This window comes from Brienomyrus brachyistius, chromosome 12 (genome assembly GCF_023856365.1).
Source record: "Brienomyrus brachyistius isolate T26 chromosome 12, BBRACH_0.4, whole genome shotgun sequence".
Lineage (NCBI taxonomy): Eukaryota > Metazoa > Chordata > Actinopteri > Osteoglossiformes > Mormyridae > Brienomyrus > Brienomyrus brachyistius.
The window spans coordinates 1,921,753-1,939,397 of NC_064544.1; the positions used below are offsets into that span (position 1 = coordinate 1,921,753).

Here is a 17,645-nt window from a genome sequence, read left to right on the forward strand (position 1 = left end):
TTCTCACCTACTCCATCTCAGCATGGTACAGCAGCTGCAGAGTACAGAGAGGAAAGTTCTGCAGAACCAAAGCCCACACTACCCAGATGAGGTTCAGTTTGTATCCAAAAGCCATCAGCAATCTACATCTCCCAAGATTCACTCACAGCACTAATCATTATTTATTACATCATGGACTGTAAATACTTAGCTCACAGTTAATATTCATTTCATACTGTACATTACTCACTGTACTTTTGGACTCCAAGCACAAGATATGATCTATCCATTGCACCTTAGCATGAAAGCATACTGCTGCTGTATATACGGCCAGACGTACATGCATACGCATTCCTGCACATTCCACGTTTTATAACTCTGCATTTTGCGTAAATGTGTAAATGTTTCTGAGGTAATATTTACTTTTGTAATTCTAGGAACCACACACTGAACCTCATTATACGGCAATAAAAGCTCTCTCAACCCAGAGGTTAAAAAAAATAATTTTCTCTGGAACTCATGTTTACAAAAGGTCTGAAATGACCCCCGAGCAGAATAAGAGGTTAGAAGACGGATGGACGGATGGATGGATGGATGGATGGATGGATGCTTGCATGCAAAAGGTTCTTTGGCAAATAACACTAAAACTTTTTAGTCACATCTGACTGGAATGGAATCTGAATTTCACACTTTAATCTGCAAGAAATTCAACTCATAAAATATATTGCATTTGGAAAATTATAACAGGTAAAAAGAATGACAAAATTAAATTCAGCTGCTGCTGATGCTAACGACACCCCCTACTGGCAGTTTACTGTAACAGCACCACTTGCTCACAGTGAAATAATACGAAGACAGTAAAAGACCGCCTGCAGTGAAGAACAGACTCCACATAAATGACTCGTCAAAAACATGTACTTCCTCAGCAAACGAAAACATCAGCTTGATTTCTTTGATCAGTTTCTTCCATTCTACACTTACGCAATCAGATAAGGTGACAGTGACTGTAAGGTCGCCCTAAAAAGATCGTGCATCATTACACAGATGCTCCACCAAGCTTTTCACCCAAAGTCCAGCTTTCTGACCGTCGATGTCAGATCGGATAATTGCACCGGCGGGTCACGCGTCAATTACCGTCACGCCGCTCGTCGCATTTACGTTGCCTTCTACATTGTGAATGTGATCCCTTTGGTTACAGATACACGTTCCACAGCTTCCCCAAACCTCTGCTACCCAGAGATAAGACAGAAAACGGAACCAGACCACATAATGGAAAGTGTGGACACGACCAAATCAATCCATTTACTTTGGTTAGTGGAGGATCCCAAATTGAGATTTACAAAAAAAAATTCTGAAAAATATACAGTATCTCACAAAAGTGAGTACACCCCTCACATTTTTGTAAATATTTTATTATATCTTTTCAAGGGACAACGCTAAAGATATGAAACTCTGATAGAATGTAAAGTAAATCAGTGTACAGCTTGTATAATTGTGTAAAGTTGATGTCCCCTCAAAATAACTCAACACACAGCCATTAATGTCTGAACTGCTGGCAACAAAAGTGAGTACACCCCTAAATGAAAATGCCCAAATTGTGCCCAATTAGCCCTTTTCCCTTCCCGTTGTCATGTCACTCGCTAGTGTTACAAGGTCTCAGGTGTCCTTGGGGAGCAGGTGTGTTAAATTTGGTGTTATCGCTCTCACACTCTCATACTTCTCACTAGACGTTTAACATGGCACCTCATGGCAAAGAATTCTCTGAGGATCTGAAAGAAAGAATTATCGCTCTACACAATAATAATAATAATGCGTTGTCCCTTGAAAAGATATAATAACATATTTACAAAAACGTGAGGGGTGTACTCACTTTTGTGAGATACTGCACATACATTTTCAAATGTCAAAATGAAAATGTAGACTATAAGAGAAATGCTACAGATTCCTCAGTCTATAAATGCCCTTGGCTGCACTCAGAAGCCGAGCGATCATTCAAACGTGTGAGGCAACTGCACCCAGAGCGTCTGCATGTAATGCAAAATAAATCCATTAGTCTGCAGTCCGATATCCAGGGCGGGGCTCTGCAAACACACATTCAGCTCTTATATTCAAGAAAAGTACTATTTAGATTCCTAAGAGGAAATAAACGTAGGGTTTTAGCTAAAGAAACTAGAACAAATTAATAGTCAAACGCTTTTCCCATTTCAGCCTTTCGCTCAGCGCACAGGTCTTTACATTTACATCACATCTAATAGACGCTTTCATCCAAAGCGACGTACAATGGAGCAGGCAGGGTCACGCAATCGGGGGCCCAATGTCACCTTGGGCCCCCACTTTCATTCTGAGGAGATACGGGGGAATCCCCTAATTGGGGTGGAAGGGTGTCGCGCAGGTCCTCAGGCTGAAATTACTCTGCCATCCCAGGGATTTGAACCTGCAACCTTGCGAGCATGAGACCATCCCAACCCGCTGAGCCACACACCATCCCCAATACCCCCCATCTTCAACCACCTGATAATGCGGCATCCTCGCATTTCCGGCACCATCACAGGAAGTGAGGAGATGGGGTGCTGGCCTACTCTCCAGAGTGGACCTGCTCGTGAATCTTTAAGTCCTTCTGGGAAAAATAAGCCTTGTTGCAATGGGCGCAGGGGTAGGGCCGTTTGCCCAGATGCACCTGCTGCTGGTGTGTCCTCAGGTTGCCTCGCTTGGTGAATCGCTTGCCACATTCGGGGCAAGGAAAGGGCCTCTTGCCCTGGTGCACCTGCCGCTGGTGAGCCCGTAGGTTACCCTTCTGGGCAAACCTCATGCCACACTGGCCACAGCTGAAGGGCCGCTCGCCCGTGTGCACCCGAATGTGCATGTCCAGGTGCGAGGGGCTAATGAAGCCCTTATTGCAGAGGGCGCACGAGTACGGTCTGTCTGTGGTGGTGCTGAGTACCGACCGCCTCTTCCGCTTGCTCTGAGGCTCTGCCTTTTGCTGTGAGGGTACCAGCTGTACCTCCGAGCCGTCGGCCAATCCGGTCGCGCGCGGGACCCTGTGGCCAGGAGGTAGGCGGGGCTGAAACTGGACTGGGGTCGCAACGGAATGGGGCTGGAGGGCATCCGGTGCCGAGCACCTCGGCTGCCTGCAGACCGTCCGAAGCGTCCGGGAGACGTTCTGGGACCCCTCCCCCACCAAACTGCCCGGCTCTTGTCCCCCTACCATCGCGCTACAGGTCACCGTTCTCCTCTCATGTCCCAAGCCGTTGAATCCCTGCAAGCAGTAATCTGTCCCGAGAGGACCAGGCCGCCTCGGTGGCGCTGAGAAACACGACGACGCAGTCTGGTCCCTGACAGGCTGAGGTCTAAACCAGCTGTTCTCCTGTCCAGCACCTAAGAAGTAAACAAAAGTGACATGGGATTGATCCAACAACCAACCGGCGTGTCCTGGGTTTAACTCCCAAACAAACATACTCTGGACAGACTGCTCTGCCTGGCACAGTGAAATAGCACCTTTATTATAACTTCTACTTATTAAGCACTAACACCAAGTCCTTTGGAAATTCCCTGAATGGGTGACACCTCATTACACAGCTTTCTTAGCGAACAGTTAGCATGCCCACACACATTATATTAAATTATAGGGTTGCCTGATGTCCATTGTTGGTGCTATATGGACATTCACTTATGCCCAGTTTGATAAGATGATTAAGTAGTACGCCTAAAATATTTATGCGATGCGCACTTTTTTCACCCAAAACTTAGTAATCTGTATAAATTTGGCATATCCTGATGCTTATTAAATCCAGTTAGCGGAGTGCGCCACCTGCTACTGTTTCGGTAAACCATGGAATCGTTAAGCACTGAAACTGCGGCGAAGAAAGGAGCAGCTCAACAGCCACATCATCTCAAAAGAGGAGATGCTGTCGATAAACAAGGTGAACAGGTGTCAGAGTTGTGGCGGTACTTTTTGCAGTTTAAGGTCCGACACGTTCACTAAGCGTAAGGATAACACCGAATTTATACAGGTTACTAACGTAACTGGGACTTCACAATACGCCTCTCATTAACATCTTAGGCAAACTATTACTCTGCTTGCCAAACTGTGGGCATAAGCAGCAAAAAGCCAGCGTCCAGTCAAATATTCATGCTCACGTAAAGCTCAGGTGAATATCGCACACGCGCGATATAACCAAGATTTGACATTGAGCAGCCCAATTAAATTAATATTACTCAATCCGTCTTCCAAATGTTTGGTGTGTGCCACTGCAGGCCTGCAGCCTATTCCATGCAGCATAAGGCTGAAGCTCACTTGCAAATTGCAAATACATGATATATACATCCAGACTCAAATACATATTATATCCGTCATAATATCTGATATACTACAGATAAGGGATTCAGACGTCAGGTTCCTTCCAACCTTCTTCCACATGTTCAACCTCAGCATCCCTCACCATCTGCAGGCCCTGGACGCTTGAAGCCCTGCATCCCTAGACTGGACCTCCCTGGTCTTCGGATCTCCACCAGCTGTGGTTTCATGTCCGGTTCCACCAGCTGTGGTTTCATGTCCGGTTCCACCAGCTGCACAGGAAGGCAGGACTTCGTTAAATCGCGGCCAACAGAGCCACAGCTGAACGATTCTCATTTCCAAAATGTATTAAGACCCATGCAGCAATTTAAGCAATTTAAGTAAATGCATGTAGCTTTTATGGTTAAAATAATCTGATAATGAAAACTTTTTTAAGCGCTCACAATCCATGAAAACACAGACCTCCTCTTTGACGATAATGGTGACCACCTCAGGACCAGCTTGCTCGAATACGCCCGACACCCCAATCGTCACCTCATCTTTGACCCTATGGGGCTGTTTGGGGGCATCCTGCACGCTGTCCCCTAACTGAGCGAGGGCATCTTCAGCTCCTAGGGGTCTTCCACCCTTAATCTCTACAGACAGAGACAACACAAGGAACAAAATCAGGCCAAACATACACAGCGGTCATCAGATCAACAGGATGCGATTGTAGCAGAGGGCTATGCAGGTGTCAGAAGCATTTTGAATGTGGGGGGGTGGGGGGGGGACACTGACATAAAAGTCTGTGAGTCTGGTTAGGATTAGGGCTTCCTCTGCCGCCCCCTGGAGGATGGGCTCCCCCTTTGGATCTGGTTAGGATTAGGGCTTCCTCTGCCGCCCCCTGGAGGATGGGCTCCCCCTTTGAGTCTGGTTAGGATTAGGGCTTCCTCTGCCGGCCCCTGGAGGACGGGCTCCCCCTTTGGGTCTGGTTAGGATTAGGGCTTCCTCTGCCGCCCCCTGGAGGATGGGCTCCCCCTTTGGGTCTGGTTAGGGTTAGGGCTTCCTCTGCTGCCCCCTGGAGGATGGGCTCCCCCTTTGGATCTGGTTAGGATTAGGGCTTCCTCTGCCGCCCCCTGGAGGATGGGCTCCCCCTTTGAGTCTGGTTAGGATTAGGGCTTCCTCTGCCGGCCCCTGGAGGACGGGCTCCCCCTTTGAGTCTGGTCCCTCCCAAGGTTTCTTCCTTCTTGGGAGTTTTTCCTTGCCACTGTCGCCTATGGCTTACTCACTGGGGGCTTTGGGTGCGGATGCTGTAAAGCGCTTTGAGACGATGTAATGTTGTGATAATGCGCTATACAAAAATTAATTTGTTGTTGTTGTTGTGTGCTACGGCGGCAGGTTAGTTGCGGCTCCGTGTTTGTGGTTTATTCGTTTTGAGCTGCTGCTTGACTATTTGTTTTGCTGCTGTCGTATGAGTAACATTTAATCTGTTTTAAATGAAGACGGGCTGCACATTTTTACTTCCATGTTTGCCTTTCTTTTCCCTTTTTGGTTGTTTTATTGTTATCAGTTTTATCTTCGCTCGTAGGGTGGTCAGATACCATTGAATTGTAGTGCAGTGTCCCAAGTGTCCACTAAAGAAACTGTTGTTTTTTTAGGGGGGTGGGTGTGTGCGTGCACATGGAGCACATGCATGGCCTCTTACTGAGCACACCTCCCTGCTGGTCAGAACCGGGTTGTTACCCGTTTTTTTCCCCTTGTGTCTGGATTAAGGTGAGATGGGCCAAGTTTCTTGTTTTATACAACCGTCTTCCTGTATAAAATCACTCTGCATTAATAAATGATATCTTGTACCTGGAGACACGACTCTGCCCTTCTTAGTGAAGGAACCTGTGTAACCCCTTGTGTCAGGGTAATGGTGGACATTTCGGCGGGTGTCATAGTCGAACTAGTCGCATCCATGATTTTGTCAATTCCTATGCATCATTTGCTAAAAGCACTTTCTAACATCGGCGTTACGCACCGCTTCCCTGTTCCGGCACCGATGTCTCTGGGTCCGCATTAGAAAACCGAACCGGACCGCTGGTGTCCGGAGCCCGGTTGGTCCTCCTATCCTGCGCCTGCTTCTCGGACGCCTCCAGCCGGCGTTTCAGGGTCTCCACTTCGGTGCGACTCCGGACGATTTCCAGCCGGAGCTCGGAGACGCTGCTGTCGAAGATGCGCGTTATCTCCAGCGACGCGGCTCCCAGCAGCGCCTCCATCACCGCCGATATGCGGCTGCTGAAGGTCCTGTTCAGCACGGAGTCCGACATGCTGGAGACCCAAGGAGATGCGGGCAGGGCACAACTATCTAAAAAAAATACACCGACTAATACTGCATATTTCCTGGTTTTAGGAGTAAAAACTCAGCGCATGCAAAAGGTGAGAATCAAGTATCTGAAGCTTCCAGCATATCCGGAGGTGTGATCACAACTGCCAGTATCAAACAATATTTACAACCCAACATCAGCGTATGAAAAGAGTCTCTTCTACTTGCTCTTCTTCGCCGGTCAGTTTATTTTCCAGACTCAATTAGAGGAGCGTATATCGCCCCCTACTGCCTTGGAGGAGGGAATAATGCTGTGACACACGCATACGCAAGAAATCTTACAACAAATCTATATTAATTCATTATGAACCTAAAATTAGCTACAAAAGCACTGGGGCAGTTTGCAAACCCTACAGAATATTTACAAGGTAATAAAACCGTTACATACATGTAAACGAGCGTGCAGACTTGTCTCGAATTAAAAATCTCACTCCATCCAGCTGACCAACATTGGTTGCCCACAATGCCAGGTGTATGATATTTTAATAACAGGCTGAAAGGGATATTAATCATAACTGCAGTTTATACACAGTGCTAAAACCCAGAGATACTTCATTCAGCCTCACTGTGGCATGGATGTACTGCATTCACGGCATCCTTGTTCGGTAGTGTATTTAAAAGAAGCTGTGGAACTTCCCTTCTTTGGAGGAAATGAAAAAAGTTTGAGCATTAATGTTAATGGTAAAATATAGTCTCTACCTGTAATTTAGGTTAGTGGAGAATATTGTAACAGTTAGACTGTCACATATCAGACACAGCCTTGGTGAAGAATACAGTCTTAACCATTTTCCCCTTTTCACAATTTCCAAAGATGATTAGGTCAGAGTTGGAGATAAGGCAGCTTTTTAAAATATTTCTGGCTATAAGCAGGGGGGTCTCAACCTAGGATGGGGGGGAGGGCAGCCCATTGCAGGGCACACTCACTCACACGTGCAATTTAGTAACTCCCATTAGTCTTAGCATGGCTTTGGACGGGAAACCAGAGTATCCGGAGGAAACCCAATGACAACATGGGGAGAACATGCAAACTCCACACACGTGACCCAGGCGGAGACTCGAACCCGGGTCCCAGAGGTGTGAGGCGACAGTGCTAACCACTGCACCACCATGACGCCACGGTATTATAATCGCTAAGTAGAAAACCCTCATATTGCTTTACACTGTGGATTCCACACAAGTGATGCGCTATGTACAAATCAATGCACCGATTTTTTTGGTACCTCTGAAGGACATTCTTGCCATAAATTTGTTTATGTGTTATTTGCCTCACTCTGCTAAACGAACAAAAGTAATTTGCAAAATATGTCTCCTATAAAAAAAGCTATAGCAATTTGTGACAATGGATGGGAACAAAGGGGATTAAATAGCGCACGTTTGTTGGGGGAAGATCGTGTCGAACATCAGTGCAAATGCAGGTCATAGATATTTTGTTACATTCCAGTTTCCCCATTTATTTTTTTGGGTCAGAACAAACTTACAAAGGCTTAACGCTAAAACTACATGTTCCAAAACCCTGACGTTAATAATAAAACAAAGTTTGTTTGTTTGTTTTTCTTTTTAAAAAAGGGCTTTAAGTACATTTGTTTTCATTTGATTAAGTTAAACTATAACAGCAGGTGTCTACAATAAGAAAAATGTACGTTTAACCTTTTAGGAAGACTCTAGGAACCAGTAAGACGCAGTCTATCGGGCATGAATTTGCTGATGTCTTCGCAATTCGCCATTTGACGAGAAGCGTTTTCCGCAGTCTTTGCAGCTGTGTGGCCGGTCGCCAGAGTGGATCAACCTGTGCTTCTTCAGATGACTCAGCTGACTGAAGCTCTTGCCGCATTGAGAGCAGCTGAAGGGTTTCTCTCCTGTGTGATATATCTGGTGCGACTTTAAATTGCACAGGTACGTGAAGCTCTTCCCACACTGCGTGCAGCTGAACGGCCTCTCTCCCGTATGGCTCTGCAGATGCACTTTCAGGTGGCACATATAAACAAAACCCTTCCCACACTGCGTGCAAGTGTAGGACTTCTTCCCGGTGTGGTACCGCTGGTGATCTTTGAGGTTTCTTAGCAAAGTGAAACTCTTTCCACAGTGCAAACAGCTGAATGATTTTTCTTCAGCTGAAGAGGGCTGGGGGACACCAGTGTTTCCTGGGAACCCTGTATCGCACGGGATACCCTCTACGTCTTTTGAGGAGTCAGAGTTTACCGGCATGCTTCTCCCACTATCGACCGTCTGGGGGTTTTCCACCCTGTCCTGAAGCTCGGCATGCGCCGCAGCTGCGTTTTTGGCCTTTACCGAGCACAGTTTCTGAAGCCATGTCGCATTCCCCACGGGCGCTACGCAGGGGAAGCGAATCTGCAGCAGCTTTTGTCCGATTTCTCTGTTCTGGTCGTGTTGCGAGTGTCCTGCCGCCGCTATTCTGGCCTCTTCACTCCACACGGACTGTATTTCAACTTCGTCTTTAACAGTAACCGAATCGGCACTGTCCGGTTTCTCGGCGGGAGCTCTTAATGAGGAGAGACGCTGACTAGCATGCTCCAGGGCTGACTGAGACTCCGAGTCCTGTTCTGCGAGTGCAGGTAAACCTGGCCTTTCGGTCGCTACGCTCAGGTCTCCCTGGGCAAACGCGGCATGCTGCCGACTGAGGGTTTCTCGCGCGACAAAATCAAAGCCCTGGCAGCCGATCCTTCCTGCGCCCTGTTCATTGTCGTTTTCCGCTGGATCGAACCTCTGAGGGTCTTTCTCGTTGGCTGCCTCCAAGCCAGGCTCCGCCCCCTGTGCTTCAGCTGGAGTCCTCCTGTGTCTCTGACTGTCAGTGGTGCCTTGCACAGGGGAGAGCTCTGCGTCAGCACAGAGATTCTGGTCCACTACTCCTGTGCAGGCCGATTCCCTGGAGCTACTGTACAAGCAGGTCAAATACGCGGGATCATCTCCTGGTGGAGAAAAACGAGAGGATTACAGCTTTAAATTTAAATAGTTAATCATAACTGAATAATAACAACAATAATGATAATAATTAGGTCACATTCCATTGTATGAAAGGTGCTATACAAATAAAATAAAGTGTTTCACAAAGACAGCGAAAATATAAAATTAAACGAAGTAAAAAATAAAGAATAAAATTAAATAAAAACACAATCTAAAATAGAAATACAAATAAGTAATGAAATAAAACACAATTGTATAAAAAAAATATGGGTACAAAATATTTAGAAAAAAAGATTCAGCGGCAGAGAGAATATGAGAAATGCTATGAATAACAAAGTCAAGCAGCATTTAAACTCATTAAGCTCGGCTAACCCTTTCGTGTTCTGGTCCACCTTTTATGGACTCGCTTGATCATTAACTACCTCCAAACTACCTTATTCATATCAAAAGAATGTAAAACAATACTCACAGCACTTACCATCCAAACATGCCTTGTAACCTTCTTGGTTCGCACAACTAGTATCTTTGTCATGCTCATTTTTGCAAGTGAACTCAAAACCATCTGCATCCATATGTGTGGGCTGTAACGCAAGAAAAGAACAAGGCTAAAGGTCCCACATAAACAGCTTTATGATGGATCTGAATTTATAACTGATGTATAGATGCCACTTACAGTTTGCGGGGCCACATCCAGGCACCTGGCTGGTCTGCATGCGGTTACTTCTGCCGTGACAGCAGATGCTGTATCCAGGGCACCCCAAGGGCAGACGCTGTGGTTTACCTTTCCGTCTTTTACGTCAAACCACTCCTCAACATCTTGAGAAAAAGACCAACAACCAAACCATCAGAATTTTCACAGCAGCACGAGTGAGTCAAACGGAGAGTTTGGATCCATTGAGGGGTCTCAAAAAAATAAGGACAGCTTCTGTGAACGTCAACTAGACAGCAGTTGCAAGCATGCTAATCTGCACTCACCAGACTGTGTTTCCGCGACTTTGGGAACTGCTTTCTTTCTGAAAACGTCAGCTTTGCTGTAATCCGCGTGCTTCAGCATCAAAAGCTCCTCTCGCTCTCTCCACTTCTTCTCGGAGGTCTGCAGCCTCTCCATCAGAGCCTTCACCTCTAGCCTACTCTGCAACAGCTCCTCCAGGAAGCTATCCTCAACCAGTTTAGTGATATCATGGATGGCCCCTTTAAGGACGGTCTCCATGATGCCCGTCAGCTGAGATTGAAAGTGGAGTATGTACTCCGACATTCTGCCACTGTCCTAATCTGTGGTCCACGGTTTATTGTTGCTGTCCAACAGTTAAGACCCAGGTTCACTCCTAGGTCGGCGATAATAAGCCTTATAGCCGTAAACTTCACATAGATTTGGGTCAGGTATGCTCCTTTTTGCAAGAACGTGACTAAGAGAAAAAAAAGTAATTACGAAAAAATATGATTAGTAGACACCTTGTAGTAAGTAGCATACTGTCATTAATCATATACTTTTCTAACTACCCAAAAACAACGATCAACTACTTTTACATATAAAACTACACTAACGCAATATTAATGATTACTATACTAATAATACAGTCCTGGCAAAATACTGCTGGACGCTTTAAAGTTAGTAATATATTACCATGTAAACTAAGCGGTTATAGATCTAGTGCTATCGGTCTAGGTTATTTACACCCCCTCACGAAAAGCACTGAGACTTCCAAACGAGCAGCAACTGTTCTATAGATTTAATCCCTTATTTATAATTAGAGCTATGCGAAATAACTGTTTCGTATCGATCTGACTCGCACTGTATTGGGATAGCTCACTCTAATTGCAGATATTAATGCTCAATATAAAATGTGCAGCTAGTTAGCTAATATTACTATGAGATTCATTGGCGGCTGTCAGGGTCAGAGTGTAAAAGTGCTACGTACAAGTAAGGTTTAGTACTGCAGCTTGATCTTCTAAAAATCTCCTTTTGCCGGTAATATAATAAATGTAATGAAGAAATTCCACTCGGCAGATGTGCAAACGCGCTAAGGTATCTTTTATCAAGATAAAGTTATTTTACTCCCTGCTCACGATCCGCTTCCCTATCAATAAAATACCATAATGACTATATGTGCCGAAACGCCAAACTACGCTGTACGGAAAACGCGCAGGTCCAAAAAAGACGGACGAAAAATGCGAAGGTATAGTTTATGGGGCTTTAATGCGACGCATAATATTTAAATGCAAAATTAGCGATGGTCCTTCCAGGTTCCACGCATGTTTTTTTCCTCCACACTATATATCCAGACTATATGCTAGACTAAAATAAATTTGTGCAAGGGTTTGAAACAACAAATATTAACCCCGTCAAAGAACTTCGTGGCACGAATCCTCCCCTGTTTCATAATATTTATGTTATTTATGAAAGGAAACTTTATGGACGCGAAGTGTTTTGTTTCTGGAAATAAAGGAAACTTTAGTTTAGCAACTAATTTTAAGCGTTATAATTCCATTCCATTCCAGTGTATATATAGATGTCAGTGCATTAGTTATGCAATAAAATGGTCAATACCAAAGAAACATACATATAATTCATTTATTCTTCGTAGACTGTTCAAATGAGCACCACGTGCTTGCTTCGTATTTCCCAGTACAGGAGTATAAACCTACATACAGCACAACACACACAAAAGTTCACAAAAAAAATTAAAATCCAAGAAACACGAATTAAATTGCTAATATTAGCATTGTTTTGGGCGAGGTATACAGCTGATAGCCAAAATAGAACGGCGGTATGCATCTCATATCAATTCAGAAAAAGAAACCTGTTTCTATGATTACGAAAATAAGTTATTAGTAGATACATAGTCAAATTAATCGAAGAACAGAAAAGCATCTATTTCATACAGTCTTTATCAAGTGGAAAACAGCAACATCATCATCAAACACTAATATCCTTACTCGTATATTCGTCGTGACTGTCATGTGGTTTCAGCTAAGTACAACAAACAAGAACATATGACTGGACAGCAAGAATATGTTTATTATACAGACAGGGCAAGGGTAGAACTGAGGACAATCCAAAACATACATAAGCACAAAATCCTTAGTTGGAACAAAGAACAACTTTGGGGGTGATGTTTTACAGGCGGACCGAGAACTGAAACATTGCGAGATTACAGGTCTTGGGACTCGTATCAGTTTTGGGTTTCTAGAGTTACTGTCCATACCAATACACAGGGATTATAACCAATTAACATGAATAAACCTGGTCATTTAGCTCTCCTCGTCACCCTCCTAACGCACCTGATACAAACAACTAATGTGAACCTACTGCTTATAATTAACATGAAAACGACTGATGTTACCCTGTTGCCACATGCATGACAGCCATTTCCTGTTAACATTTACTGTAACGGTGTCCTTCGTATTTCAAAAAAGAAGTGAAGAAAGAAAATGTCATAAAACTGCTGTATCAGGCACAGTCACACAGTAAAATTACTGATAAAAATTTGACATCCCCCCCCCCAGACACATAGGCAGATAACAAGGAAAATAAGTTTGAAACCCCCCCCCCCCCCCCCCGAAATATTTTTGCTCCCAACCAGACATATAACCAGACAGAATGATTTTGAACCCACCCTGAAAATCATTTCTGGATATGGATATGTGGCATATTCAAAAATTTGGGCAAAGAATTATCAGATCTGGCTTATTTTCCTATCTCAGACCTAATGGAAAAAACGATTCATACTTCTAAAAGGGTATTCGGTAACACTTCATAATGCATTCATAGAACATTCGGTAACACTTCATAATGCATTCATAGAACATTCGGTGCACCTTCATAATGCATTCATAGAACATTCATAAGCAGCATGCAAGTACACCTTAACATCCTAACATCCCTTAACAGCTTTAATATACATTAATAACAAATATCACATGATTATACAACAATAATGTTTGTTAGTATTATATAATGTTTGTTATTAATGTATATTACATCTGTTAACATCCTAACATCCCTTAAGGTATAAATGCATGATGTTTATGAATGATTTCTGAATACTTAATGAATACATTATGAGGGTGTACTTAACGTTTTACGAATGCAATATAAAAGCGTTATAAAGGTGGCAGTTAATGTAAAGTATTACAGGATATTCTTCTTAAAATGGAGGTAACACATAGAAACATCATAAAAGGGTTCTGAAGAAGTCCTTCAGGAGATTTAACTACTGTGTCAAATGACTGATTCTGCCCAAATTTGCCTTATGAACCCGCATGTGCGATTTTAGCTGTCTTAGCTGACTGAACCTGTTTCCACACAGCGTACAGCAGTACGGCTTTTCTCCGGTGTGGACCCTTTTGTGTGTGTTTAAGTCACCAGAGAAGCGGAAACACTTGTTGCAGTGAGTGCAACAGTAGGGTCTCTCTCCCGTGTGAACTCGTTGATGGACCTTGAGGTGGTCAGCTCTTCTGAAGCTCTTCCCACACTGGGCGCAAATAAAACTTGCATCACCCCAGTGAATCTTCTGGTGTCTCTCCAAATTTCTTGCAACAGTAAACCTCTTTCCACACTGAACACAACTGAATGGCTTTTCACCGGTATGTTTTAGCAAATGTATCTTAAGGCGACTCACGTAAGCGAAACTCTTTCCACAGTATATACAGACATTCTGATTATCTCCATTGCCTCCGTCATGAGATATTCTCATATTCCCGGTTGTGGTGAAGCTTCCTTGATCACCATGTTGAATATCTGAATTTGTCTGTGCCATACTCTCCCACCCATCTACTGACAGACTCTCGGTCTTCAAGTTCTTCCTCCTTATGTGGTTGACGACGTTGTGTGGGCTAGACAGACTGACCACATCTTCTATTTGTATTCCCTCACTCTTCCTGGTGTCTTGGTGAACTTCTGCTTGCATATTAATCAGCCCTGACCTAAGTTCTGGGTCTTCGTGTGAAATGCAGGAGACATTAGGTTCACCGATCACCAAGTCGTGGTCCACTGTGACCTTCTGGTACTCAGGATTCAGACCATTCATGCTTCTCCCACTGTACACGCATCCTCCTTCGAGGGCTGCCTCATCGAGTTCCTCTACATTTTGCTTTATCGTATATTCACTAACCAGCTCCTTTGTACATCCCTCATCTGGGGACAGTTCATTCTCAGGATCAGGGTGACCGCTAAAATTTACAGTAACTGTTAGGGGGAGAGGCCACAAAACATGTTAATAACCACGTTGCCCTGAGCCGAATTCCCTATATAACTAAAAAGCGCTTTTGGTAGAGCGACGCCCAGTTAACAGAACCAGATTCACTTCATCCTTCATGGTTTCTAATGAATTATTTTGAGCCTTTTTAATTAGCCTTGGATTAACTGCTTTTCCTTATATAAAGTACAATGAAAAATTGTAACACTGGGATCTACAAGGGTAACTTCCCCCCTGATACATCTGCTTACATCTGCTTATATAGCTGCAGGACCCCTCCCGAGTCCAGTACCAGTAGCCTCAGTGCCCCCCCTTCACTAAGCTACCCGCTGTCCTACTTCTCGGACGTCTTGTTAAGGACCGGCACTGCAAAGGCTGGGAGAATACAAGACTGAACGCAAGACTAACCATGAGAAAAATACTCACGCAGCAGACGCCGTCGCCTCCTGCGAACACAGCTGATGCTTTGAGATCCGGGGAGGTCTGCCTTTTCAGGGATCGAATCACTCCCACTACCTTCCGAATCCGGAAACTATGGTTTTAAAATGAGGGAATTGGATAAACCAATTAAACAAATGTCATCTGTATACTTGGACTGTACTAGGATGTGATAGAAAGATTAATAGAATATTATAATAATTATCATTCACCGTCGCTCTTGCCGTTTCTCCAAAGCTGATGGATCCGGGGCTGTCCTTTTCATCTGGAACACTAGAGGGGGCTGTAGCCAAGGCTTCCCAAAGACAGCTGCCACGGTTCCTTGTTGTCTTCTCCTTTTTGATACCGCGTCCCTCCTCAGACCCTATGGTAAAAACGGTTACATCTTTAAAGCTCTATCAGTAGGACTGATCCACTGGAGGGATATAATGTAAGCATTACGTGGTACTTCTTTTCTTACGTTTTTAAAAATGTATTTGAAGCACAGAAAAGTTATCCCATCTCATCTGCCTAATGTATTTAGTAGCAGCTGCATCACAGAATAAAAAGCAGAGATTTTCTGAAAGTAACAGAGCCTTAAACACGTGATCTACATGTAATTAATTAATATCTTGATATAAATTTGACACCAGGTAATTAATTATTTATCTTAAAGCCATACACACCGTTTTGATCAGTACTGCATTAAAACATGCCGTATTACAATTCTCGTCGCATTGCATCATTTATCAACCGAATGTCACCCGTCTCCAGAACTCACCGTTTTTAGTACCGGCTGATTTTCTTTTTATTTCTGCACTGGGATCCGGCGTCCTGCCGCATTCCGTGCACTTGCTCTTTCCTCCTCTCTCTCGCTCTCGATCCCTCCATCTCCTCTCGGACCACTGCAGCCTCTGTCTCAGGCTCTCCACCTCCTTCCTGCTCCGCACTACCTCCCCCTGAAAGCTGTCCTCCACCAGGCAGGTGATCTCATGCACAGCCGTCTTCAGGACCGTCTCCATAATGTCCGACAGCTGAGACTGGAAAGTCAGAATCGCCTCCGACATCCTGCGCTGCTGTTTCAGGGTGCGAGGTACCAAGGCCCGAAGCGTGTACTGACTACCACCCTCAAAATACAACCGATCACTCTATATTAAATATATTCCCGACGAACAATCCACGAAAAACGATCAACCTATAACTCGTTCAGTTATTACGAGGTGTATTTTTTGCAACGCAAGAGAGTAAATCTGCTTTGTATTGCAGACCTTTCCTTAAGCTAACTGCACATCATGTCCAACACTGAAAATCATATTTAGCGCATTAAAAAACATTCAACAAGCATCAGTTGGTGATACACCGCTCGTTTAACTTCTCTTCACGGAAAAGCCCCAATCATCTCCATAGGCTGAATATCCTGGGGGTAAATGTTACTTGCAATGGACAGTTTCCTGAAGTAAACTGTCCCTTTTGGAATACAAGAAAACGTTTTAGTGAATCACCAAGTGAAAATTAGGTTTCCATTTAGCCATCTCGTACGACTGAAAGCTAAGACAAAAGGCAATAGGTATCATACCTGCTATTTTTTATTGACTTACAGCATTAACTGGAAAAAAAAATCACTTCACAGTAGCTGAGGCGAATATAATAACCTCTACTATTAGGAACTTAGCCGTTTGGTGCAATGAAGCGAGCGCATCAGCAGGAAAACAATGATAACGTTACTGTTCAGCTAGTTATTCAATTATATACATTTTGAATAAAGGCGTTAATATATCCTACACATTATCAGTACGGTCATCCAAAGATCCTTAGACACGGCAATGAAAATACTACGGAAGCCTAATAGGTCCATGAACTACAAAGCGTTTGTAAAACACACGAACGAGGTCATCTCACGCTGTCATTCACGTAATCTCTACGGAGCGACGGCACCGATATTATATGTGGTACGACATTAGATTCAGTAGCGATATATTGAGCCATTTCCAGGCCAGCTGAAGAGAGCAGTCGGTGAAACGCAGACGGATTAGATGCCTTCAGAAAAAAAATTAAGGCAAGAGAGGAAGAGGATGACCCACTGAATACAAGTGGACCAACTGAATCGCTTCAATCTCTCACTAGATATGTACAATAAATTATGATGGTAATGTGCAATACACTTTTTACTATAATGGCCAATAATAATCTATGTTGCCGTACACTGGTGCAATAATATATACTGACTACAGGAATAATACATACAGACTACATGAAGAATACATACAGGGTACAAACAGACTACAGGTAGCTAGAGGTCTTTGTCTAATGATGGGGAGGAACCAACCGACTTGGGATCCTCCAACACTAGCCACTGTCCAGGGAGAGAATGCTGAAGTAGTACATTTAAACAGTATGCTAGACTGGACAGGCAGTGTAGATGTGATGCAAACACAGGCCAGAACAGGTAGTGCTTTCTGAGGAGAAACTCCTCCGGCACATTCCACCA

The 17,645-nt window shown here is 44.1% G+C and overlaps 2 protein-coding genes across 2 annotated transcripts; both read right to left on the reverse strand.

The window, feature by feature from the left end:
- Window positions 1-137: 137 nt before the first annotated feature.
- LOC125705200 (uncharacterized) lies at window positions 138-11,646 on the reverse strand. Its single transcript, XM_048971641.1, has 8 exons — window positions 10,518-11,646; window positions 10,216-10,358; window positions 10,021-10,123; window positions 8,306-9,547; window positions 6,276-6,656; window positions 4,736-4,908; window positions 4,419-4,545; window positions 138-3,354 (listed from the first exon to the last, which is right to left on the reverse strand). Exons 1-8 carry the CDS (start codon window positions 10,795-10,797, stop codon window positions 2,555-2,557), a joined length of 3,249 nt encoding a protein of 1,082 aa, XP_048827598.1. The 5' UTR covers window positions 10,798-11,646; the 3' UTR covers window positions 138-2,554.
- A 1,450-nt stretch (window positions 11,647-13,096) lies between these two features.
- Window positions 13,097-16,987, reverse strand: LOC125704682 (zinc finger and SCAN domain-containing protein 5B-like). Its single transcript, XM_048970606.1, has 4 exons — window positions 15,939-16,987; window positions 15,391-15,542; window positions 15,167-15,272; window positions 13,097-14,730 (listed from the first exon to the last, which is right to left on the reverse strand). Exons 1-4 carry the CDS (start codon window positions 16,222-16,224, stop codon window positions 13,757-13,759), a joined length of 1,518 nt encoding a protein of 505 aa, XP_048826563.1. The 5' UTR covers window positions 16,225-16,987; the 3' UTR covers window positions 13,097-13,756.
- Window positions 16,988-17,645: the final 658 nt, after the last annotated feature.

Bases quoted from the DNA above. Each gene is read 5' to 3' on its own strand.
- LOC125705200 (XM_048971641.1), bottom strand. From the start codon at position 10,797: ATGTCGGAGTACATACTCCACTTTCAATCTCAGCTGACGGGCATCATG. The intron at 10,359-10,517 runs GTGAGTGCAGAT...CTTTTTCTCAAG, and splicing joins AGTCGCGGAAACACAGTCTG to ATGTTGAGGAGTGGTTTGAC. The intron at 10,124-10,215 runs GTAAGTGGCATC...CTTGCGTTACAG, and splicing joins TGGATGTGGCCCCGCAAACT to CCCACACATATGGATGCAGA.
- LOC125704682 (XM_048970606.1), bottom strand. From the start codon at position 16,224: ATGTCGGAGGCGATTCTGACTTTCCAGTCTCAGCTGTCGGACATTATG. The intron at 15,543-15,938 runs GTGAGTTCTGGA...TTTTTACCATAG, and splicing joins ATCAGCCGGTACTAAAAACG to GGTCTGAGGAGGGACGCGGT. The intron at 14,731-15,166 runs GTGAGTATTTTT...TCCCCCTAACAG, and splicing joins GAGGCGACGGCGTCTGCTGC to TTACTGTAAATTTTAGCGGT.